The sequence below is a fragment of the Erpetoichthys calabaricus genome, chromosome 1, assembly GCF_900747795.2.
Source record: "Erpetoichthys calabaricus chromosome 1, fErpCal1.3, whole genome shotgun sequence".
NCBI lineage: Eukaryota > Metazoa > Chordata > Cladistia > Polypteriformes > Polypteridae > Erpetoichthys > Erpetoichthys calabaricus.
This window is the reverse complement of record NC_041394.2, coordinates 247,066,065-247,093,216: the sequence shown is the minus strand read 5'-3', so window position 1 is coordinate 247,093,216 and position 27,152 is coordinate 247,066,065. Positions and strand designations below refer to the sequence as shown.

General features: G+C 37.0%; 2 protein-coding genes across 3 annotated transcripts in view; one reads left to right on the top strand and one right to left on the bottom strand.

Moving 5' to 3' along the window:
- The window catches only part of LOC114660836 (regulator of nonsense transcripts 2), a 102,158-nt gene extending 96,795 nt beyond the window's left edge, over positions 1–5,363 (bottom strand). The window contains 2 exon segments of the mRNA XM_028813786.2: positions 4,875–5,042; positions 5,203–5,363. The gene's annotated coding sequence lies outside the window, so the exon portion shown is untranslated.
- A 513-nt stretch (positions 5,364–5,876) lies between these two features.
- Positions 5,877–27,152, top strand: part of dhtkd1 (dehydrogenase E1 and transketolase domain containing 1) — an 82,189-nt gene continuing 60,913 nt past the window's right edge. For both annotated transcript variants that reach the window (XR_007934942.1, XM_028813800.2), the window contains exons 1-3: positions 5,877–6,448; positions 7,123–7,275; positions 23,450–23,661. Coding sequence is in view for 1 of the 2 variants with exons in the window: in XM_028813800.2 (XP_028669633.1) it covers positions 6,259–6,448; positions 7,123–7,275; positions 23,450–23,661 (555 nt within the window). In the remaining variant the exon portion in view is untranslated. The remainder of the gene's footprint in view (positions 6,449–7,122; positions 7,276–23,449; positions 23,662–27,152) is intronic.

The window sequence follows — 27,152 nt, the reverse complement described above, 5'->3', positions numbered from 1 at the left end:
AAATGATTGAGCATTTTTTTTTTATTTAACAAATAATAGTGCCCAGCTATCCAGAAGTACATATCTGTACTATATTGTATGTGAAAGTACCACTCATCCACCTTATGAAGTACCTATAGATTGTGGAGTGCACGTTTATGTTACTATTATCACAGTCAGTTGGATTAACATGCTTACAAATTTTATATCAGCTTTTCTTCCAAATTTTTTTATTTTCATTGCTAACAAGGGTTTTTGTAGCATGTTTAATGAAACTTTTTATTAATACATTTAAACTTGCATTATTACTATGAGCACTCCAGCTCAAACTTAGTAAAAAAAAAAAAATATCAGAGTGGGATTTTTGTGTAATAAAGACAATAATTAAATCTCTCTCAGGGGACACTGGATTGTAAGATACATGTAAAATAAATAATAAATACATTCATAAATAATATAACAAAAATGTCATACTTAGTATTTAATCCATTGGAGAATGGAACAGAAATGTAGTAGTTAGTGTTTGTCAATAGCTGTTAACCTCCTTAGCATTAGACCAGAGGGTCTCTCAGGCAATGGTGTAGACATGTCCTGTGTAAGACCCGAGGGCTACTCTGGCTGTAAAAGTGCCAACAATGTTAGTGCTGGGCATAACTCGGGGAACGATATGGGTGTGTCTTGCAGTCTTACGAGAATTACCCAGGCAACTATGCAGACGCACCCACTCCTAGCCTCATAATGGCGTCATGTAAAAAATGCCTCTCAGCAGTAATGACGGGGTGAATCTGTTTCCAGGCTGAGAAACTGACACAGTCAATGAAACCAAAAGTGATTCTCTCTTCACTCGCACGTATGCAGTGTGTTGTTCATATCATTATTATACTATCTACACTTCTGACTGTACTTTGTGTTTTGCACATTTTACAGTAGAGAGATGAGAATAAAAATGTCATTTTTCAAGACAAAAAATACAATGGTTCTTACGTTTTTTTTGAGAAAAAATGTAATGCTAAGAAGGCTAAGGGTACAGCCTCTCTTTAAGGATTATTTTATGACCTAGTAGAAGAACAAATTACCCGTTATAGAGAAAATCCAAATATTATTGCAATGGTCGTTACTTATTGATTACAACAGCAGGCCCATATCACTTAGACTAACATTTTTCATCTTTTACCATTTGAGCAGGTTGAGGAGATCCTGGAGAGGTGCAGATATGCTCTAGAGAGGAGAGGAATGAAGGTCAGTAGGATTAAGACAGAATACATGTGCATAAATGAGAGGGAGGTCAGTGGAATGATGAGGATGCAAGGAGTTGAGTTGGCGAAGGTGGGGGAGTTTAAATTCTTGGGATCAATAGTACAGAGTAATGGGGATTGTGGAAGAGAGGTGAAAAAGAGAGTGCAGGCAGAGTGGAATGGGTGGAGAAGAGTGACAGAAGTAATTTGTGACACACGAGTATCCGCAAGAGTGAAATGGAAGGTCTACAGGACGGTAGTGAGACCAGCTATGTTATATGGGTTGGAGATGGTGGCATTGACCAGAAAAAGCAGGAGACAGAGCTGGCGGTGGCAGAGTTAAAGAAGCTAAGATTTGTATTGGGTGTGACGAGGATGGACAGGAATAGACAGGAGTACATTAGAGGGTCTGCTCAAGTTGGACGGTTGGGAGACAGTCAGAGAGGCGAGTTGCTGTTGGTTTGGACATGTGCAAAGGAGAGATGCTGAGTATATTGGGAGAAGGATGCTAAGTATAGAGCTGCCATGCAAAAGGAAAAGAGGAAGGTCTAAGAGAAGGTTTATGGATGTGGTGAGATTGGACATGCAGGTGATGGGTGTAGCAGAACAAGATGCACAGGATAAAAAGATATGGAAGAAGATGATCCACTGTGGCAACCCCTAACGGGAGCAGCCGAAAAAAGACCACCATTTGAGGAGGTACAGAGGTAGTGATGCTCAGATTGACTGACCACAAATCTGTATATATTTTGGTAAGAAACAAGTACTTCATAATTAAAATGGTAATCCAAATTTAAAATTACACCTCAAGAATTAGGAATGTCTAACTGGTACGCTGTTAAAACAAACAAAAAAAAAAAACCACACTGTATAATATTGGAAATGTATATTTTAACAGCAAAAAACTGCAATGGAATTAATGATTAAAAACAATACAAAACTATAATGCAAATATATTTAGATTTAAGCAGTGTTTAACTGCCATATCAATTAATTGAATCACTGTGTAAGAATGTTTTTTGTTAGACAAATGGTGAAAACTACTTCATTTTAAATTAAACTTTATTTCGGATAAGTACTTTACAGAAGAAATTGTACAACATAAAAACTTGTAATTATGAGTAGCAGTTAATTTTCTTGTATGCCATATGTATTATGGATAAAAACTTTCTGTACATATTGTATTAGTTAAAAAGCATATATTTTAATTTTTAGTTTTTTATGGTTACTGAACAATTACATAATTTCATTTTGTCATAGACAGGTAACACGTGTTCTATAGTTTATAGAAATAATACAGATGATAAGGCTTTTATGTGTCTGGTTATGTGAGCATAGTGTAAATAGTTTTTTAAAGGGATAAAAAAATTCAAGTTATTGAAATCAGTCAATCGGTTACAGTAACAGTAAGGCATTCAAAAGTGTATTGCTGTTGGCATAAGGAAGCCCTAATACCATTGCTTACACACTTCTGCTGAGTAATTTGTTTCCTGAAAGTACTCAGTGCTAGTGTATCAGAAAGAGGATGAACAGCATTGTTCATAATGATCCTCCGTTTTATTTTCATTCTAACCTTCTAAACCAAAATGACACTTAAAAAACTCACTTCTACTCAGTCAAAAGTCCCTTTAGAATTGTTTTGTATTATTACAGCAGCTGAGAATAAGCATACCTATATTACAAATATTAAATGAGTAGTCAAATATATAGTCAAAAAATAAAGTGATTCAATCACTATGAGGCATTTCAGAAAATTTCAATTACCTTATCACCAATAAGGTAAGTCATTGAATAAAGAGCTTGTTATTAGAAAGCTGTAGTTTTAAAAGGCATATTTAACTCATTATCAACTTAGTACTTTTTGTGTCATAGTATGTTTCTGACTGCTTTTAATTTATTAAAATATTTAAGACAGTGTTGCTATAAATTACAATTGAAACAATTTTCTCAAATATAATGATGGTAAACCATTAAAAAGTCTTCTGTTTGTTTTTATAAAACACTAGCAACTTATGTCACATTATTTTGAAAGCTTTAGTTATGACTGAAAAGTACACAATGCAAAAGTGGAATTGAATGTTCTTTTCATGTATGTGTGGGGTTTCTTACAGCATTTCAAAGACATACATACATGGTTAATTGGTGACATTAAACTGGGCTCATGTGGTTGAGTAGGTTTGCATGTTCTGAAATAGACTGGTGCAATCAGATCAGATTTAGACAATGGATGGACATTATACAAGATATGTTACCCTTGTCAAAGCATAAAATGACAGATTGTGTGATGTAGCACAAACTTTAGCTGAAAACGTGAGGCTGCAGGTACAGAAGCTATTGATCTAATCAATTCAGCCATATTTATAAATGGCTCCTAACACACCAAGTATAATCACAATGTGTTTTATAAAGAAAATTATTTAACCTACTTGTGAACAAAATACATTGATTGTTCTGAACTAGTATAAACTGTTTCCTAATCAACTTACCTAGTTAAGTAAAGACATGATTAAAACATTCTTTAAAAAGGTTAGATACGTCACCAACAAATCCATATTCCATTCCACTAGTATATTTGACTGCTGTGCTTTCCACATTATTTTCATTACAATATTATTATTTTAACGTGACATTTTTTTAGGTTCATTCAACCGTAAGTACCTGGTGTGCATATACAGTGTCCAAAGAAAACAAAAGAAGAAAATTACATGCAGCAAATACATAAAATAATACACCACTTCAAAATCTTTTACTTCTTTAAATTTAGATTGTTTTTTTCTAAGTTAAACTTTACAAAAGCATTTTAAGCCTTTGGCTTACTGGCATAATTAATGCAGAAATTATAACCGCATCGAACTACAGCCTCCTCCACCACCATATTCCTGTTCCCCTACGAAGATCTACCAATTCTGTAAATTTTGTTGTGCCGCAAACTAATGTGTGCTCAATGGGTGACAGAGCCGTCAGCTTTATTGCGCCCAGACTTTGGAACGATCTCCCTAAATGAATGAGATCAGCTGACTACATTCGTTCTCTTAAAAAACAAACTTTAAACTAATCCGTTCAAGAAGGCATTTAACTTACTCGGGTATTCTGACCATTCTCTCACTTTACACACTCTTGTCCAGTCTCCCAGGTTGATTTTCGTTAATATCATAAATTATTAGTTCAGGGTTTTCTTGTAGTATTTTGTATTTTTTCCTGGTTTATTGTCTCTTATTTTAATTCAAAGCTTTGCTTCTTCTATACTTATCTTTTTAATTGTTTTACATGAAGATTACATATTTCCAATATTGCATATGCCCTGCTGGTCATTCTGAATTTCTCTGAAAAGCGACATATAAATACAATCTATTATAATTATAACTTAGGGAAAGACCGGGGTACTTAAAATGACCACTAAGGCAAGATGTCCCACCTAATTTACAAGGATCATTCATTCTGTGCGTTGGTGTTTCACATGGATAAACAGAAGCGAAAAAATTTACATTAAAACATAACAATTCTAAACTAAAATAAATTAACGAATGACAGAAGGAAGCGCTAAGGTTGAAACACACGTAAGTTATAAAACCAGAAACAAGTTTGACACAGCAAAACGTTGATCACTTCAATAATGTGGAGACTGTTAAAGAGCATCAGTTAATAGGAAAAAAGTCAAACCGTTTATCATCAGCGTGTCCGTACTAAGCAGCATGGATGAATGATTAGCAGGAAAACAAAACACTGCCGACTTTTGGATGTGTGCAATTTTCCCACGCAGCAATAATCAAATCACTCCCACAATTCTGGTAGCCGTAGACAGGTAATATCCAAATTACAGGTGCAGGCCTGTGAAAAGTGAAAACCCATTTAAAATGCAACATTTGATTGCCTCGCATTACGATTCAGGTAAACCTTCTTAAAAGTGTTCGACGGCATTCCTATTATTTTAAACTCGCTGTAAACAGTAGTAAATACTGAAATTTCAAAAAATATGATATATGTTTACCTGCAACTTCTGTAAACATCAGATTTATTTCCAGGTAGAATATACGTGAAAAAAAAACAAATCCGCCCCTTTTTCTGAGGACCTCTACGAATGGTTTGTCCAATATAGTGCCTGAATAAAATGTAAAAGAAAATACTACAAATGTATTAAATATATAAATATTTACAATCGTATTCGTTTTAAAATCCTTAAAATAAATATATGAACAATTATCTAACTATAGCCTTTTGTTTCATTGTTTTTATTACTTATATCATCACAGGCGATATCGGTCGTGATCGCTCACCACTCACACAGAGTGTCAAGGACGAAGCAGAGCGGCTTTTGCAGCGTAGTCTGGCTGGCGCCGTCTTCAGTGTGGAACCTGTCACTAAATTTACTGCTTATCATTGTTCTGTGGTAGAGGCATTTGTTATAACTTGCGCTTTGAACTCTCTTTATTGACGTATCTAGAGTTCTGCTCTTTTACATACATTTGCTTTGCCCAATAGATATTAATAAAGTGTACAGATTTTTTTCGTAGTTGGGCAAAAGCATTTAAAGTGTTCAATATTTGTGGCAATGCGTTAAGTTAAACAGATCAAAGATCTCTAACGTCATCTTTTATGTGAAACTCCGCGTGTCACACAAGCGAGGTGGCCTTTTCCCCTTACCCTATTAAAGTTTTGTTTTAATAGCACAGTATGTAATGGCGCTTTAACTTGTTTGTATCTGATAGTTTAAAACTACACAACAACATGAAACGATAGATAGATAGAGATCGCATTCAGGCGCCTAAATGCAGCTATTTATTCGACATATTCCATCCGCATGTACGCTTTCATTATTGATTAACTTTTGTAAACGTTTTAGCTTCACAGACTGCAAGTCATGGACACGAAGAAACAACTGTGCCCGAGTGCTAGATATAACCCGACTTTCCTGTAAAAATAAGCAGTTGCTCGATCGTCCAATTGGAGCGGGAGGTGTTTTCTGCGGCTCAAGTTTACACGCTTTTGATGGCCGCCTAATGGAAGAATGGTTTAAACGATGAACTGAAAGAATTTGCCATCAAAAATGACGTCTTTCATTGTGGCAGCGAAACGCTGCGCTTTATCAGCTGGAGCCATTAGAAATGTTCTTCGTCCCTTCCTATGCAATTTCTATTACACCCACAAAGGAGTCTATGGGTACAAACCCTGGGCAACGAGGAACAACGAGCCTGGCGTAACTGGAAGTCTTTTGGAGAATGTCCCCAGAAAGCAAGGTAGGCGTGGACGCGCAGTGTCTTACTATTCTGAAATGCGCTATAGCGTTGATTAAACGTTCACAACGAGAAGAATAGTAGTTAACTTTTGGATTTCAATCAATAGAGTAATTTGCAATAACAGTCGCTCAGCAAACAAATGTACGTACGTGGGAAAGAGGTCGGCCAACGTAGAGCCTACATGCCAGCTGCATGTTGGCGGCGTTTTATGTCACATTTATATCTGAGGAGCACGAATTTTGATGTTTTATGTTTTTGTTTTGTGTTTTTTTTGTTTTGTTTTGGGTGTCTGGATAAAGTACACAATACAATGGGTTTAAACTGTGTCAAAGCTTATTAACATGTGAGGGACCCCTGCTTTAACACCAAGAATTTCTCATGTGAACGAACTGGGACGAAAATAGATCTGTGATAGTACTGTCTATAACACATTCTTTTCTACTTGATAATAAAAAAATGATAATTTGTTCCTTTGGGATATTGAGTAAAAAGACCGTGTTTACAGCATACCTTTAGCATATGTTACATAATCCTGTCTTGTGTCCATCTTGCAGCCATATGTACTCTTGTATTCTTTATACAAAAAATATGAAAGGTGATTTTATGTAAAAAATATAGAATGCTAATGGAGTTATAATGACACATATTTGATATAACGTCTAATTGGTTGACAGATCCTCAACTGGAGCTGCTCTTAGCAACATATCGAGCACATGGACACAAAGCTGCAAAGATAAACCCCTTGTTCGGCGGCCAAGCTGTGATGGACATGGTGCCAGAGATCCACCTCCTAAAGCAAACATTGCATGGACCTTTTAATACAAGCGGTACTTCTTTTAATTTACTTTATACTGTTAACCCTGATTTAGATAAAGTGAGTTTCAAAATGCTTTGTCGTTTTTAATTAAATACATGTTTGTTTAATTGGAGTTTTACCAAACAGCTTCTATAGGCAAAACAGTTTAATTTAAATACAGCCTACATTTTCTGATCCACATTTGTTTAAAACTGGTTTAAAGTAGTTAACTGTCTAAAAGGTATTAGTATCATGAACTGAAGATTTTCAGTAAAAGGAGTGAAAAGAGAAAAACTCACACAGCCATTTATTAATGAGATTACTTAGGTGGGAACATCACTATTATTGTGCCTTTTGCACAGGAATATATATTTACAAATTTATTTTGTTTATTTTTTTAATTTAGATTAAGTACCTTGGGTTAGCTTTTCAGAGACTGTTAGAATAATGAATGGCACCTTGCCATCTCCTTTGAGTCTTGCTAGAGAAAGTTATTCATGTTTCCGCAGTGCCAGCATAGTTGTGTATTAGTAATAAACACACTTGCAAGCAAATAAACACAAGCTGTTCCTGTTCAACCCTGGAATGTCAGTGTGGTCGCTAGTTTTTATTGTGACTGACTTTTAACTAAATTGCTGACTTCTTCTGGTGAAATTCTCTTTTGCATGAGATATCTGAATCATTAACACATGCAACCTATTGAATGAGAAATCTGTCATGCATTTCACACATAATTATGAGGGTGCTTGTAGTTCTCATACCTATTACCCAATTTGGTCTAATCAAGCTCTTATCAAATTTGGTACATTCGGATTCACTGCAGTCTATCTATCCTTTTCCCAGACTTCATTGTTGAACTCATCGGTTATAAAAAATGCCAAGGTTACTTTTAATTCAGCATTAGAAAGTAAACCAGTCCACACTCACACTGGGCCAATTTAGAATCAACAATGAACTTAACAGGTACAGTATTTGTTTGGGATGTGGAAGATAAGCCTACACAGACATTGGGAGAACATTCAAACACACAATGACCATATCTGGAATTAAACCAGTGTACTGAAGCTGTGGCAGTGCTAGTCCCTGCACCACTGAGCTCGTTACTTCCCTTCTTTTGGTTTTTATTGAGTTGCAAATAACTGTCAAGAAAAAGCCAAATCAAGTGAATTTTCTTATGTGTGTTAGAAAAACAACTGGTTTAATGTAATATTTAGAAAGTAAGTAACAAAATCTTAACATGCCTAAACAATTTAAGGTTCAAAACCCACACGTTTGTTCAGTGAATTTTCATATTGAATTATTACAGCTAGAAGACAATGCACTTAAAAGGCTGACATTTATCCCATAGATTTTGTAAAAAACAGGGAGGGTTGTGCCGTTTAACTGGTTTTCTATCACATGCTAAAGACATGCATGTTAAGTAATTCGATGACCATAAATTGGTCCAGTATGATTTGGGGGCCTGTTTGAGTCAGATTCTTGTCTTGCCACCTCCACCTCCTTCTGACTCTGAATAGTAAAAAGTGGGTTAGAAGATGGATCAATGGTTGGTTTCTTTTACTTTCACTTCAAGTTTTAGCCAGGATTGTTTATTGATTTTTGTAAGAAATTCAGTAAAAGGTTGCATTATTTTTGTACACAAAAATGACAATATTCCTTCCCATTTCTCTTTTAAACCTGTGCTTGCTTCTAAAAAAATCTGCATTTTTAAGCAAGCTAAATGTTGCAATCATGTGCTGGAAAATTTCACATAGTTAACTACTCGTCTGCATGATTAATTATTATTAATATTTTTTCATCATTATGACTTGATCACATGTGTGGCTCCTCTTGCTTTTCAATTTTTTTCCTTCCCTTGTTTGTCTACCTAGGGTTCACTTTGTGGTACTACACAGTCCCCTAGTGGCACACTGAGACATTAAATTCAATTAAACTTGTATAATATAAATAATCTTGTGCAAAGTTCTGCTACTGTCTCTACCCTGTCTTTTTCTGCTGTCAGAGACGCATGGAAGGATATTTATACTGTGTGTGTGTCACAGTTATTATAGTTTTACCTTTTAATATTTGTTTTTATTTCTATATTTTTTCTGTCCTTACTTGGAAATTCAGTTTAGTTTTAGTTTTCATTCATCATGTATTTTTAGTTTTAGTTTAGTTTTTATTTCACAAAGACATTTCTATATCTATTCATTGTAGTTTTAGTAATTATGGCATGGAGCTCCTTATGGAGTTTAGTTTTGTGTCACAATCAGACAGAACTGTATACTTAACAGATTAATGTTAGTGAAAGCTTACTACACTACATGGTTTACTATCTGGTTTTGTTTTTGTCTGATAAAAACAAGCATTATCAAAACTAGATACTGAATATGAACAATTTTACACAATTTTATAATTTTTAAAATATTTTCTCATGAAAATCACGGAGGCTTAGAAAGAACAGGACTCTTAGACTTGACAGTAAACCCCTAATGAGCAGAGCAAGAGCAGGTAATAGGAGTACGGACAGGCATAAAATGACAAGGACAGCATCTGAGATTAACAACAATAGATTCATTATCTAAACCTGTTTATCCAGAGCAGGATCGCATGAAACCTGGAGCCTACCGCAGTAGGTTTGAATGTAAGGCAGGAAAAATCCCTGGTATGCAATATGTATGATATGGCTGATGTTAAGAACAAAAAGAATATGATATTTCAACTATCTATTTTGAGAGAGAGAGAAAAACATTGAAAAAAGGAAGACAAATATTTTAAAATATAATTCTGCTAATGGATTACTTTCAATCAGGTATTTTGAGTTGTGAATATGAAATAATAAAGACAAATTAACAAATATAGAATAAATACAAAAACCCATTAGTATGTTTAGTTTTTCATCACTTAGCAGACTCTCTTCGCCTACCTACCTTTGTTTGTATCGGTTCATTGTTAAACGATGTTTTTAAAGCAAAAGTGATTGGTCAGCAACAATATGCTGATCTTGTATGATGATCCAGTCAGTCTATCGATCAGTGTCTTTTTATTTAAAAAAAACAGAAGTGGTCTCCCGCAGACTTTCTTGTATACTCGGATATGGGGTTGGATATTTGAGGAGTAAACCGCAAGACAAGGATTATATTTTTATATTATGTACATTAAGGAACCATCAACAACACCTCAAATCAATTTAATAATATATTGAACAATTATTATAAAAGTAAAGTTGAATAAATCGGTGTCTGCAGCTGCATGAATAATAAAAAAAAAAAAATCGAGTATGTGTTCAGGTAAAGTATCGCTTCCTGGTGATGGATTTGGCCCAGAAGTTAATACAGATCTACAATTGTAGTGTAACAACCACATGCCAAATTTCATCCATCTATCTAGTTGCGTTTTTGAGTTATCGTGTTTACACATAGACACATGTGCACACACACAATTCCAAAAAATTGTATTTTTTGGACTCTGGGAGGTCTATAACGTCAAGATTCATCAAAATATCGAGGTCAAATTTTTTCATGATTACTATACCTTCTCAATACTTCATATATGAGAAAGTAAAAACGATTTCTCCTGTGCGAAGTGGCAGGTGAATTGCCGTCAACAAAAAGCAGTCACCTGAGAAATAAACTGAAATGTTACTCACTTGAGATTTTTCTATCCATACAATAAAGTTTTTGTTGACCAGCACATTCTGATTTCAGCTGTTTGAATTACATCTTGATAGACAACAAGCGCAAAGAAAGGTGGCACATAAATTGCTTTCTATTTCACACATTTTACTCACCCGCATTCAGCTCGCTCTGTCACCACAAATGCTGTCTGAACAGCTGCCCTCTGTCACCAGCCGCCGTTCACTGGATGAATATGTGTGGGCGGCTCGTGGGAGAGGACTTTCTGGTTTAGAGTTAAAACTTACAAGGGTTAAAGACTAACGGCAAGAATATTCATTCAAAAACGAAAACCAAAGATATTTTAGTAATTATTTTATTTCAGTCTTTTTAGCTACTTTAATAGTTTCGTTTAGTTTTAGTTTTTCATTTCGGTTTTGTTAATTATTTTATTTCAGTTATGGAAATGTTTTTTAATAATCGTTTGTTTTGATTTTAGTTTTCGTTAACTTTAATAACCTTGGTGTGTGTATTATATACTGCTCAAAAAATTAAAGGAACATTTTTTAATCAGAGTATAACATCAAGTCAATGAAACATCTGGGATATTGATCTGGTCAGTTAAGTAGCAGAGGGGGTTGTTAATCAGTTTCAGCTGCTTTGGTGTTAATGAAATTAACAGCAGGTGCACTAGAGGGGCAACAATGAGACGACCCCCAAAACAGGAATGGTTTAACAGGTGAAGGTCACTGACATTTTTCCCTTCTCATCTTTTCTGACTGTTTCTTCACTAGTTTTTCATTTGGCTATGGTCAGTGTCATTACTGGTAGCATGAGGTGATACCTGGACCCTACAGAGGTTGCACAGGTAGTCCAACTTCTCCAGGATGGCACATCAATACGTGCTATTGTCAGAAGCTTTGCTGTGTCTCCTAGCACAGTCACACAGGCATGGAGGAGATTCTAGGAGACAGGAGAGCTGGATAGGGCCGTAGAAGGCCCTTAACCCATCAGCAGGACCAGTATCTGCTCCTTTGGGAAAGAGGAATAGGTTGAGCACAGCCACAACCCTACAAAATGACCTCCAGCAGGCCACTGGTATTAATGTCTCTGACCAAACAATCAGAAACAGACTTCATGAGCGTGGCCTGAGGGCTCAACATCCTCTAGTGGGCCCTGTGCTCACTGCCCAGCACTGTGGAACTCGATTGGTATTTGCCATAGAGTACCAGAATTAGCAGGTCCACCACTGGCACCCTGTGCTTTTCACAGATGAGAGCAGGTTCACACTGAGCATGTGTGACAGACATGAAAGAGTCTGGAGAAGCCATGGAGAACGTTGTTCTGCCTGTAACCTCGATCAGCATGACCGGTTTGGTGGTGGGTCAGTGATGGTCTGGGGAAGCATATCCATGGAGGGATGCACAGACCTCTACAGGCTAGACAACGGCACCTTGACTGCCATTATGTATCGGGATGAAATCCTTGGACCCATTGTCAGACCCTATGCTGGTGCAGTGGGTCCTGGGTTCCTCCTGGTGCACGACAATGCCCAGCCTTATGTGGCAAGAGTATGCAAGCAGGTACTGGAGAATGAAGGAATTGATACCATTGACTGGCCCCCACAATCGCCTCACCTAAATCCAATAGAACACCTCTGAGACATTATGTTTTAGTCCATCCGATGCCGCCAGGTTGCACCTCAGACTGTCCAGGAGCTCAGTGATGCCCTGGTCCAGATCTGGGAGGAGATCCCACACGAAATCATCCGTCGTCTCATTCGGAGCATGCCCTGAGTTGCTGCAATGAAATTTCGGCAAAATGGACTAGCCTGCTGCATCATTTTTTCACTTTGATTTTCGGGGTGTCTTTGAATTCAGCCCTCTGTAGGTTGATAGTTTTCATTTCCAGCAAACGATGTGGCATCCTTTCGTTCCCAGCACATTACCCAGTCCATATCAGTATAGATATCCAGCATGATTTTATTTTTCCCCATTGAGATCCTGATGTGTTTTTAAAGTGTTCCTTTAATTTTTTTAAGTAGTTTATATATATCCCCTGGGCACAAATACAGTTCTATTTGTCTGTTTTGTCGTGGATTTTAATTTTAATATTTTATTTTTGCCTACACGAACAAAGGTTAACTTAATTTTACAAGGACAGTTCACATCAAAGTGTCTTCTCTTCACAAATTGTACCTCACTTTTAAAACATTTATGCAAACAACACAAAAGACCAGGATGATGCTCCGGTTGTATTGATTACTTTATAACCTGCAAACGGATGGGTGCCAGAGAGTAGAAATTGCCAAATTGGTTTACAGCTTGGGAAAGGAATGTAAACACACAAACTTAAACCGATCAAAGATTATAAGCGAGGATATTCATCATATTGACAGCCTGCCAAACAAATGTGTGTAACATCACATGTTCTGAAATCCCATTTGGAATTTTAAAATAAATATGGCTCATCCAAGAGATGAAGGGAGAGCGATGTCAGGAGAAGGGAGAGACATGTCACTATTCTCATCTGATCATCAGCTAAAGCATTCTCATGAACAATATTGATCACTAGATCAAAAGCTGTTCAAGAACATTCATCTTTGACATTTTTCATAAACATTTTCTAAAGACTATATACTTCCAGACTTTGCTGTCTACATTTTCTTTTATACTATCCTCTACTGGTATTTTTGTTCTTTACTAAATACCAAGTTGCTTTTAAATTTTCATATATTGTCTTTATATTTTGAGTAATTGAAGTAATAAGGTAAATATTTAGAGCACCAGGAGCAGTAATGAAGTGCCATATGATCCAAACTATGAGGTTTATCAGCTGAGGAGGAGAGCTCATCCAGTAGTGAATATTGTGTTAAATAAGACATCAGTGGTTGATAAATCACTCTATAGCCAAGGATGTTGAGCCTTTGTAAGTTTAAATATATTCTTAGAGACCAAAGTAATATTTAAGTTTGATGTATATCTAAGACAACGTACGTTGTTCTTGCCAAAGATAAACAAGTCTCTTTAAGCGTTAGGGAGTAGCACGTTATTTATACGACACTTTTGTGGGTAGGGCCTGTGTGTATGTGTATGTCTGTGTGTGTTAATCTTAAGGTGTGAGTAGACCAACCTGGTAACGAATTTGAGTAAGTTGAGGGTAATACCATGATAATACCTACCTACCTACTGCCGTGGACTAAGAAAGCATTCAGATCCCTTTACTTTCAACGCACAATGCTGTGTTGTAGATTTAGTTTTAAACAGATATATCTACCATTCCCCACCTCAATCTGCACTTAACAGCCTATAATGACGAAGTGAAAACATGTTTTCAGAATAATTTGCAAATTTATGAAAAATCTAAAAGTGAAATCTCTCATTCATATAAGTATTCAGACCCTTAATTCTGTACTTTGTAGAAGCCCCTTTGACAGCAATTACAGCTATGAATATCCTTGGGTAAGTCTCTACAAGTTTTGTACACCTGGGACCTAATATTTAAAATATTGCTTAACTGATTTCTCTTATGGTAGAAGGGTAAAAAAGTATACACACAACAAAAACAGGTTTATAAAAATGTACATACATCAATTTCCTTTATAAATCTCAGATCAACTTAAATCTATGCATGGGTGCACATGCTTTTAGCCACTCCCTGTCACCACCTATCAGTAACCATGCAGTATATAATTTAGAAATGCTTTTTTTAAATATTTGTGATCTAATAAATTTTCCCATGTTCCTCTGTGACCACTTTATTACAAACCATGGTGAAAGAACAGAGGGGAAAAAATGACAGAAAATGAAACTTAAATCAATGTGAACTTGAGGTATTACTGACTGCAGTGGAGAATTCCAAAAACATTATTTTTTCTGGTGCCTTTATGGGAGTCAAAAATAAAAGGAAAAAAAACAATAATGGGAGCAGCTGATAGGAGAGAGCAATAGCATTGTTCCATCATTCACTGCTCAGACCACTGCCAGCACAATGTGAACTAATGCACATAGTATGCAAAAAACAATAATGGGAGCAGCTGATGGAACAATGCTATTGCTCTCTCCTATCATTCACTGCTCAGACCACTGCCAGCACAATGTGAACTAATGCACATAGTATGCGTAGAACTGAACTTATTAAAATGCAGCATTGTGATTTACTTGGCAACATGATTTAATACTAGTCTGTTTACATTCAATATACAACAGTCAAACATCTTTGAATTGCCATTCTATTGATGTATTGAGGTGGTCCAAGCCATCACAATGTGGCAAACCTTTGCTGGGGTGGACAGCAGTGTGCCAGCCACAAGTCCAAACACTGCCATCTGCCTTTTAATGAATCAATGGTCAGCTCTATCACTAATTATCTGTGGAAGTGCATTTCATTATATCTCTTCTCTGTGGTGTACCTACTTTCACCTGAAAGCAAGATTTTACACGTTGTTTGTAATGTGATAAACTTAACTGCAATCCTATCAATTAGGCTTGCATACAGTACCAGGAAGCCAAACATCACACACAGCATGACCCTCAAGTCTGCTTCCCACACTACAATTTGATCAAATAATTGAATTGTGGATTGAGCTGCACAGCAACATTAGTCAGACACAATAGAACATCACATAATAATTGTGTATTAATTGAATGCAAGTTCATTCTGTTATGGTGCCTTTATTGCAACATGTGTACAGTAAATTCACCAGTTACATTAGGAAAATCAACAATTGTTGCAAATTGCCTTTTAACCTCAGATTGCTCACCCTGATGGTAAAGATTTTGCATGTATCTGGGTAGCACCTTAAGTATACCTTCCCATACAGATGACATGATGTGTCTCACTGATTACTGCAAACTTCCTGACTGGTTAGCTGGTTCATACAGAAAAACCAAATACCCTATTGGTGTTAAAACTTTTAACAGAACAGGAATCACATGATTTCTGTGTGATGGTCTCTGTAACATAGTCTCCCATTTAACACACAACTCCAACAAGCCAGCTATAGGAAGTCTTTGCTTATAAGCCAGTGTAACAAGGTGCTATATTGCGCCCGACTCGACACAAACTGACACAGAGGCACGTATAAAATAAACAAAAGACTTCTATTTTTCTTCACCTATGGGGCACGTCTTCCCCGTGAACCCCACAGACACAACACAGTCCCAAAAACAGACTCTCCAACACAACACACCCTTCTGGCACCACCACCACCACTCCTCCCATCAAGCTTCGTCCTCCTCCTCCTCCCGACTCTGGCCCCGGAGTGGTGGTTGCTGGCTCCTTTTATGGCCCACCCGGAAGTGCTCCTGGTGCTTGATCACCTGTTTCTGGTTGTACTCCCGGGTGGAGCTGAAGATTAGTCCAGCTGGGCTCAGGGACCCATGCAGCACCCCAGGCGGCCACCCCAGATCCCAACAGGGCTGTGGAGAACTCAATCTCCCATGGAGCCCTGTGGGAAGCTGAGGCACCACCGTCAGCCAGGGAGGCAGCCACCAAGCGTCCCGGGGGAGGTATTGAGCAGCCCATGGTTGTTCCCTCGGAACATACATCGAAGGGGCATCCCAGCCAGGTACGCCACACTAGTCATAATCATAAGCCAACACATCATCACAATCCCTTAAAATTTGCTTTAGCCTGTCATTGGCGATATCTTACAAAAGAGCTGTTGCTCCCATTGCGTATAATGTTTTACAACATACAGCACAACATTTTTGTAAATAAAATAGATTGGCTTCACACTAAAGCAATTACTATTAGTCCCGGGTTCAAATATATATACACAAGATGTGTAAAAGTAGGTTTACAGTTGTGAGTACATAAGGCCGGCAATTTGAGCACTTACGAGATTATACCTAAGTGCACTGTGCCATTGTGACATTCTTTTGAGTTAATAAAGCTATTAAGTTAATAACGCTTTTGTGATAATCATAACCTGCATGCCTTTTTTCATACAAACAATTGTAAACTCTATATACATACAAACTTATATATATATATATATATATATATATATATATATAATACACTACTGATCAAAGGTTTTACAACATCTCAGTTTTTTCAGTTTTTCTTCAAATTTAATCAGTTTAAATGCATTAAATTACCTAAAATGGTGAAAATGTAAGCAGTAAATTGCCAGAGGTTTAAACTTAAAGTTTAATGCATGTGTGTGTATTGTGTGTGTATTGGTCCTGCTCTTGGTTTCTCAAGAAGTCCACCATCCTGCCAACTAAACCATTTGTGGTAATAATCAAGCCTTGACACAATAAAGAGTTTTGGGGCAGCCTCCCATATAATTGAGAATTGGCTGCTGAGTTGCAAAAAAGGTTGATGCAAAGGTCTTTACAGACAAGAGTCTACAACAGACCGGAACAGGTTAGGAAACATGGCAGATATATATTTGAAAAGCAGGAAGAGGAGGGATCTTGGGACTGGACCTGGAAATTAGGTCATCGGGCTATGACTTCTTGGGATGTGGAAATTACATCATTAGGAGGTGGGCTGTTCTGGGCGGAACCGGAAGTGATGTCTTCTGGGGTGGAAGTGGAGGTGACATCGTCTTGAGAGCCAGGCGGAATTTCCCGCATTTGGTCTGCGGAGAGATAAGCAATAGGATTAGTGCAGTGTGTAACCCTCTGGTCTGACTGGAAATTACCTTCTTCGGAGCCCTTTAGCTGCCTCCCATGTGCACGTGTGTGACTATATATATATATATATATATATATATATATATTTATATATTTATATTTATATTTATATATATATATATATATATACATACACTAGGGGGCTTTGCCCCCTGCTCGCTTCACTCGCCAACCCCCGTGTTTGGTTTTCCAGATACACACTTTTAAGATTTTTTTTTTTCTTTGAATTGTTCCTATTTCATTAGTTTCACTTTTATTTCAGAACTTCTGTAAAAACAATATTTGTAATCTTACGAGTCCCAATATGCTGAATCTTTTTAATGAGGTCAGGATAGGTTTCTCTGTTTGGAATTTTAGCACAGACAAAACGATCTACATCATCAGCAGTCAATAATTTTTTTTTTTTACTAAGTAAAAAAGTCAGTAGAGTTCTGCATTGGACTCCTGTCTGTAAAGTCGTGCTATTTTCCTCTCACATTTCCAAAAGTACATGGGGTTACCAAGGTGATACCCCAGCTTTTGTCTAGGTTTTTGTACAAGGGCTAGTCAGAACGTTTTTGACTCCTGGGGTTAATTTAGCTTTTTAAATACGCAGACAGATAAATATATATACATTAACAAAGTAACCAATAAATGCATGTGCGGTAAACTCCGTTTTTGAAATTGTCAAGATTCTTTATTTGTCACATGCATAGTTATACAGGACAACACGCAGTGAAATGCATCCTGATCCGCTTATCCAAAACTGTGCAAAGTTAGAAGAATATCAGTTAGATTAACAAAAAGTCATAGATTGAAAGTTAGTAGAACATAATAAATAAGTAAAATTATGTGAATAAAGTAGAATTAAGTGTTAAGGTGCAATAGTGTAGTAATTATTGCGCAAAACCAAAGTTAGACTGGTACATAGTTAAATGAGGCAGTTTGTTTGTTTGCGCTAATGCGATCTTTACTTTCTATTTTTATATTTTCTAATTTTCCTGCTTTCATATCCTTTAACTTTCTCCACATGCATATAGATCCGTTATTTTTTTTTGTTTTGTTTTTTTTTTTTTTTTGAGCCTTTCTAATTTCACTGGTTTCATAGTCTCTGACCTGCTCTGCATGTGTTTAGCGCCAACGTTTGTAAACGTCTTTATGAAGTTCTACTTTGTCTTTTACTCATTGTCTTTTAATTCTGAGCCGGATTGGACGTGCTTTTTTTTCCAATTCCACTTGTTCTGGGCTGATAATTACTTTCCTTATTTTCTGAATTTGCACCTCGATTATTCTTTTTTGCTCTTTTTTTTTTTCTCTGCGCTGCTTTCTTCTTCGCTTAGATGTCGACATTTCATTTATAACGCACTGTCCTTATACGCTTTATATGTGCTGAGAGCCCTGGATCTGTGTATGCTCAAATCCTTCACAAGACTGAATGTTTTGCTGCCTATTGTCCTATTTGATAGATTGTAAATAGGGCGTGTTTTTGGTCTTGCGGGTAGATTGTAAGTAGGGTGCGTCTTTGGTCTTGTGGGTGTTTAAAATGTCTTCTGAGAAGATCATGTATCGTAGACTTGCTTTTCCATTCCAGGATTTTCTTTTATATATAGAGAGATGTGTGTGTGTGTGTATATATAAACGTTTACACGTGGAAGTGTGTGTGTCTGTCCGGCCCATAAGTGAGAGATGTAGTTGGGGTAAGGGCTCCACTTCTGAAGAAACAGAAAACTCGCTTAGCCACTAATAACACAAGCGAGGCCAGCAAAAACAAACCTCAGAAGAAAGACAAAGTCGCTAAACATTGGCAAAACGGTATCCCTTTTACTTTTCCTCCTGCTGCTAATGCACAAACGATGCAAGCACATCGGCAACCAAATCCTCTGAAGAAAGACATTTGCTTAGCCGCTAATGCACAAACGATGCAAGCATGTGGGAAAAACAAAATCCTCCTAGGAGAGAGATGCCTAGAGTAGTTCCTACAGGCATTCTCTCCTAGGCTACAGGTTATTTGCTTTTTGACCTTGACCTTCCTGGGTTGACCTTTGACCTTGGAGGTCAGTAATCACCCCGAAAGCGGATAGTAGAGGTCACATAGTATATGTGCCAAATTTCAGGTCAATAGGTCAAACAGTTACCGAGCTACAGGTGATTTTAAATCCTGGGAAGTGATTTAAAATTTTTAATCACGATTAATCACAGACAATCACAACAATCACATTGTTATGTTCAAATTTCAATAATGAACTTAAAAGTAGTGTATTGCGTGTATTTGGTTCCCAAAACTTTAAACAAATGAGGTTCTTTTTAACAGCAGTATTCCCTTTACATAGTAGCAGTTAAAATATATCTTGTAAATCTCAACTTAAACATTAATGTAATCAAATCAAATATAAAACCAAAGCTATTTGCCACTGCCACATTAATGTTTTGTCTAGTTTGTTATAGAAAAACAAGTTACCCTCAGAGTCCAGCACCACCATCACATTATAACAGGCACCTTCCGAGCAACAGCAAGTTAACATTTCTAAATCTGTTTCCTTTTTTATCTGAACAGATAATAGCAGGGACATTTTCTTTTATTAGGGAGCAGCATAAATAGTCTATGTTCAGTAGCAACTCTTTGAGGACTAATATTTTTATATTTAACTCAGTTTTCTGAAAAGTGCACGAAGCAATGGTTTCACACATTAATCAACATAAAACGGCTGTTGCTGCCTGTTGGGCCTGCTGTCGGCTGCACAGGGGGCGGCTCAACAGCCAGCAGGCATACATGGTGGGCTGGCTGCCTGACTGTCTTTGTGAGACAGGTGCACGGGGGTGGCAGTTGCAGTGAAACACAATATGGTTTGTATCTCCTGTCATCGTAAGTGTCTATCCTCCCAGGTGAACATTGCCATAGGTGCATCAGCTACACAAATGTGTTCAGCACCGCGATCAGCTGGGTACCAATCAGCTAATGCCGGTACCTCACTTTCGTTTTCGATCTAAATCTCCAGATCACTTGCATCAAAACCGTAGTCCGGCAAATCAGAGTCCGATTCAGCGATAATATGAAAAAAGTCATCCACGGATTATTTTGCTTTGAGCATTCACTTTTGTATTGCTCCACATGCCATTTTAGAAGCTGTTTGCTCTTCCCTATCTATGCACACGCAGAGAATCTAGGTCAAATGAAACAAAGCTAACTTTCCTTCTAGCAAAAGCGTATCGAAAAGCACTTTAACAAGAAGATCGCTAGCGAGACTGATGCTTTCAAAATAACAATAAAAAAAACTGCGTTATTTAATTAATGCGTTAACACGATAATAACGTGTTAACTTGCCCAGCCCTAATATGTATGTGTGTGTGTGTGTGTGTGTGTGTGTGTGTGTATATGTGTGTGTATATATATTGTCGCAGATTGAGGCCCTTATCGTCCTCTTGAACCCTCTGACTCCACTTCAGACACCAGGTAAAAGTCCAAATACTACTTTTATTTGAACAATACAGTCCACAAAGCACCCTCTACTCCACAATATTCATAAATCAATAAACAATACACTAATCAATCCTCCACACTCCCAGACACTTAGCCACCCTTCCTCCCAGCTCAGCTCAGCGTACTGGTTTCCCAGAGTCCTTTATATAGTCCCTGACCCGGAAGTGTTTCTCCCTTCTGTCCATGTGATCATGAACACTTCCGGGTCGGATAAAAAGCTCCTTTCTTCAACCTGGAAGCACGTCGTTGCCTCTTGTCATGTGATCATGATGCACCTCCGGGTTATAGGGCAAGTAAGAGTCCGGCAGCCTCCCCACAGCAACTCTTGGTGGTCCCCATGGTATGCAGCAGGGCTGTGCATATAAACTACAAAGTCCATGAGGCCCTGCTGGAATTCGGGGAATGTCCACGCTGTTGGGAGAGCTCCACCTGGGGGTGAGGGCCGGAATATTTAGTCCGCCACCCACCACATATATATATACACTGTGTATAATGTGTGTGTATTGTGGAAAAACAAGAGAGACAAGAAAAAGATTGTCTCCTTTTTTCTTAGGAGGGAAAAAAATCAAATCAGTAAATCAATAAGACTCAATGTACGTAAGTAGTCACTTCATACTGTGTGCAAGATGGGACTGATGAGTGAGGGAAAGTGGGCGCCTTTATAGCTGGTGCTGAGAAGGAAGATGTGTGTCCAACGGGTTGGAACTGGAAGTGAGGTCAGTGATAGGGTGGGTTCTGGAAGCAGAGGTGGAGTTTGGCAGGCTTCTGTTCAGCGGATCTGTAGGGGAGAAAGAAAAGGTGTTAATAAACATGCAATAACTGCATCTTTCCAAGTGTGAATCATCAGCTAGACTAGTGAAGGATGGTGGTGGAGCTGGGTATCAGGCAAGGCAGGCAGAAGAGGTGGGTTCAGGAGGCCAGACACTGGAAGTGATATTATGGGTCTTCATCTGTCAGTCTTGCAGTGAGAGGAAGAGGAGAGGCATTACCCAACTTGGGGTAGAATTACTGTTTGATGAGCCCTGAAATTTACTTCCAAGTGAATATGTGTGACAATAATATATATATGTGTGTATTGTTTGTATAGTGATGAAAGGCGAGGATGGCTGGCATTCTGACTGGGATGGAGAACTGATTACTAGCGTCCAGGCCAGGATGGTTGGTGTCCTCTTTCTCAGTTGTTAAGATATAATGAAGGACAGGAATCAATGTCACCTTACGCCATGTGTTCCCCCAGTCGACTGGGTTGTAGCATCAATGGCATAGCTCCCATTTGGACACCCCCAGTGCTGAATGAGAGTTGTAGTTTTGGAGGTAGCCCTGGTGGGGTATTTGGGGGCCTCTAGAGAGTGCTTTTGTACCTGGGACTCGCATTCTTGTAGTTGTGTCAAGGGCTTGGAGCTTTGCTACACTTCTCTAGTGTCTACAATATATAATAACATATTCTGTTTAAATTTTCTGCCCAGTGCTGTTCAGATTGGCAATAACTCTTTAGCAGCAATGAATTGAAAAACATATTTCCTTAAGTCTGTGACATAAGTACAGGTTAATTCACAGGCAAACAGTGAAACTGTACATTTCCCACAGAAAAATAAAGAAAAACAAAGTAAGCTGCTGTAGGAAAAAACCCCCACAAATGTATCATACAACCCAATACACATTTTTCTTTTCAGGCCTGGTTATTGCTCTGTTTTTAAGAAACTGAAGTTTACATCTATAAGATTTGTATAAGAGAAAACATGTTTTACTGTAGTCCATTAGACCATTGTTAAATTTAAAATGAGACAATTAGATCATTGTTAAACATGGGATAAGGTGTGTGTGAGCTATATTCACCATTCCTGTTTAATCATATGCAAACTAAACATGAATGGGGTACTTTCTTCTTGCTCTTATCTAGTCCCATTTTATAGTACACTGTAATGCAGAAACTGGGAAGATAAACTCCAATGATAAATTCACCACTGAGTAACATTTTTATTCATCTCTGTAATTTTGTTTCTGGCCTGTTATCCATTTTGCAGTCTTTCCTTTCTTTTCGCTATCAGTTGAGTGTTTAAAAATGTTAGTATTAAGAGGTCCAAACTGTTGAACGTATAAGTTCTTACTACATAATAAACAAAGGGTCCTGTTTTAATTTGCAAAAATCTGTTTCTCTTGCTGAAGAGTTGGATCAAAATGGCATTCCATTTATAGCTGTTTTATGCCTTGTACCTCTTGTTTTAACTCCTCAGAAAACTTTAATGGGTTTTCACAAAGTAAATGGATACTCTATTGTTTCATTTGTAAAGGATAGGGGCTGAGAAAAAACAATATACATGTTGTCATCTCCCGTAATTATGAAATTTTTACTTGAATATCAGAGCAAACATCTTTAGAAGTAAATATACATACATATATGAGAGTATCCGTACATTACAGAGATAGGTCTAAACAATGCTGAAAGTTTATTTTTCCATTATAACTAAACATATTACCATTTTGAACATATGTTGTTTTGTAAAGGTCTACCACATTTTGGAAAAAATGAAGCTTCTTTGGAGGATGTATTAGGGTACTTGGATCATGTATACTGTGGTCATATCTCCATTGAGACAAGCCAGCTGCAGACAGTTGAGGAGAGGGAGTGGTTCTTTCAGCGGTTTGAAGAACTGAAGAAGGAAACATTCTCCCCAGAGGAAAGAAGACATCTGGCCAAATTAATGCTGGAGTCACAGGTAAGACATTATAAGTGCCCCCTTATATAGAAATAGGCTCTGTAAATAGGGGCTGTCTAGTGCTTATTTGAAGGAGCCTGAAACTGCATTAAACTGGACTTCAAAATATACTTAGACCATATAATGTATAAAGAATAGTTTGTTTCAGAATAAGTGTTTGAAAAATGTTTGTTACAGAAGTAATCCTTAAATATGATATTCCCAAGCAAAATACATTTTTGTGTTGCAGCTTAGCTTACTTTTATTACTTATTAATTAAACTATCAGTATAATATAATAGCCAAAGCGTTTTCCTTAAAACTACTGTAAGATGGAGTACTATTCATTTGTAAAACCAAGATCACACGCCTGGATAGAAAAAAAAACAGACACTTCTATGTAGACAATGTAAAACTAGTTCGAGCATTGCAGGTGGACCACAGAAGAAGAAAGAGGGAACAGAATGCATCTTTAAAAAGGAAGTAATTACCTGTAACAAAACCTTCAATTAATAAATATATTTTACATCTTAATTATGCACTGTATGTATGTACTGTATGTATGTACATATATGTATTAAGGATGATGCTGTAGTGCAGTAATTAACTCTACTGCTATAAAGATATCACACTCAGTCACTGTCTGTTTGGAATTTTAACCTTTTCACAATGTACTCATGAATTTTCCTCCATATAGTCCTTTTTCCTGACACATTCCTAAAAGACATTTGGATTAATTAACGATCCTAAATTGGACCAAAGGGTATGTGCCTGAGTGGGCCCGACAAGGGATTACCCTGAACTGGATTAAGTGAATTTGAGAACAGTATTTTATATATTTACAGCACACACCCAGTGTACACTTTTTTAGGTTAACATGCTTGTTACTACAAATGACCTCATCTTCCAGTAATCAGCCAGTAATATTGGTGTAATTCAAAATAGAATTCAGATGTGGTCAGGAGATTTGATTTTCTCTGACCAATCATTAGGATAGGCAAGACTCGTAATTTTGGCTCAAGTTGTGATTGTTGGCAACAGGTGTGATTCCAGTATCTCATAAACAGGTGCCTTGCCCGACTTTCCATGCACTACATTCTTTAGAATTATGGAGAATGGTGTGAATAAAACAACCTAGTGAAAAGCAGTTCTATGGGCATGTACATCTTGCTATAGAGAGAATTTAAAGAAGAATGGTCGGACTTGTTGAAATTAACACAAACACATAACAATCTTTACAAATAAAGTGCCAGACCTTGAAGCGTATATGCTAAAGCAACATAAAATCATGTCAGATTCCACTCCAGTCATAAATAAATAGTTACAGTGAAGATGTGATGGCCAAGACTGGACAGATGAATGTTGGAAAAATGTGACACACCGATAGTTTGTTCAGAATTTGTTATAAACAGCAGATTCATGGATTCATCCTTCTTTGTGCTACTAGTACGTGCTAGTAGTAGTGGCAGTGTAGGAATGTTTTCTAGGCTCCTTAATACCAAGTGAGTGTTTTCAGAATGACAGGAGAATACTTATGGATTGTGCATCCCTTTTCAAAAGAATACTTCCAACAATATAATGTGCTACAAAATGTGCATCATATCAAGCTGTTTTCATGAGCATGACACTAATTTTAGTTTAGTCCAGTGATTTTAATTTAGTCCAATACACAGTCCCCAGATCTCAGTCCAATAGAGACTTTTGAATGAAGTGGACCAGTACGTTCACAGCATTTAGGCATGGTTGAAAAACTTTCAAGAACTACTTAATGCTATCAACACAGCATGGACAAAAATCCCAAAATGTTTTATAGCGCCTTGTTGAATCTGTGCATTGAATAATTCGGGCTGTTCTAGAGTACTCATGAGTGTCATAAGAAGTACCTAATATATAAGTTAGTTTATTTGATCGACAAACATTACTTGATATTATTGTAAATGCTTAATGTTTGAATAAATAAGTTTTTTTTAATGTCACCAATCACCAAGTTCTTGTCTGGTCTCCAAGAGTCTATGTCAAAATATTAAGACTCTATAAGGTGTGAATTAAGAAAAACTTGTAGCAATGGGTGATACATGTCTTAATGTTCAACAGAAGCCCAAACTTCCTAAACCCAGGGAATAAGGGCAAGAATCCTCAGGTGGAGTGAACCCCAGCACCGTGGTTATGCCCATCTGCTGGTCCTGGGCCCATCTCTATGCCCCAGGGCAAGTTCAATTTCTGATGAACACCAGTAGATGGAGAGAACAAGTGCTGTGTAATCTCCACTGTAGTCAATGCAAAGAAGCATGAGAAAATTTCTGATAATTCACTTAGACAATCAAGCCTGGAAACAACCTATAATAAAGACCATGTAAAAAAATATGAATTTATTTTGTGTGTCTCATTCTTCATTACCCTCTTCAAACACAAAATGAAGGCTGTTCTCTAAAGTAACCTTGATGAGTCTGTTAATGTGATGTTCTTACAGTATATTCACTTTATTGCATTCCTTTATTTTGCTGCTTTTCATTGAATGGTTAATTGGAAAAGTACAACTATTGACAGTACAAATATGACAATTCGGAAGATTACAACAATTAGACAAAAGATCATCTCTTATAAAATGTATCTATTCTCCAAATGATTTTCCAATACTGGAACTGTCTAGTTTTTTATTAAAGCTTACTCGAGATGATGCAAATTAATGTGTAACATACTAAATAACTCTCTAAAAATGTGTAGTGGTTCTTCAAATGAATGAAGTATTCCGGGTACATTGATTTTCTGTTCTTAGTTAGTTGTATAAACAGAAAATGTTCTCTTCCACCTCTGCTCAATGTCATGTGTCTGTTAACATGTATGTTACTAAAAGATTTACGCAATACAAAACATACAGTCGCATTTTCTATCTCGACTAAAATGGAAAACCCATGGAAATTGAATATGTGAAATCAACCATTTTAATAATAATAGGTAAAATAATAGGTAAAATAATTTTGCTAATTATCTTAATTCAGGTTTATATTTATTGTAAAAGTTGAGCTTCTAATACAGTGTGCCTATTTCATGTATCTCGTTTGATATGCCCGGATAGTTTAAATACACTCAAGGAATGAATGTGTCTGGTGTGATAAACAAAGTAATTGCAGTTGATACCTTGTTTAGCAACAACATGGGTGATTTGCATATATTTAAAAATTGAGATGACTTTCTTTGCTATATGACTGCCTTTTAAAACAATGTAAATAACTGATTATTAGTAGAGGTTTTTTTAATATTGTTGGCTATGCAATGTAATTTACTGCTATTTTATTAACTGACTGAATATGGAGCATGTTGCCCTTGTTTCAGTAAGAGGATTATTGTCCATATGGTGATCCAGATCAGGATCACTCAGTGCTGAAGCCTTTTCCAAAGCATTGGGCACAAAGTGAGAACCAACCATTGTAAAGACTGCTCACACGGCAAATGTATAGTCCCCAGTTAACCTGATGGACATGCTTTTGTTGATATGGGAAAAACAGAATAAAC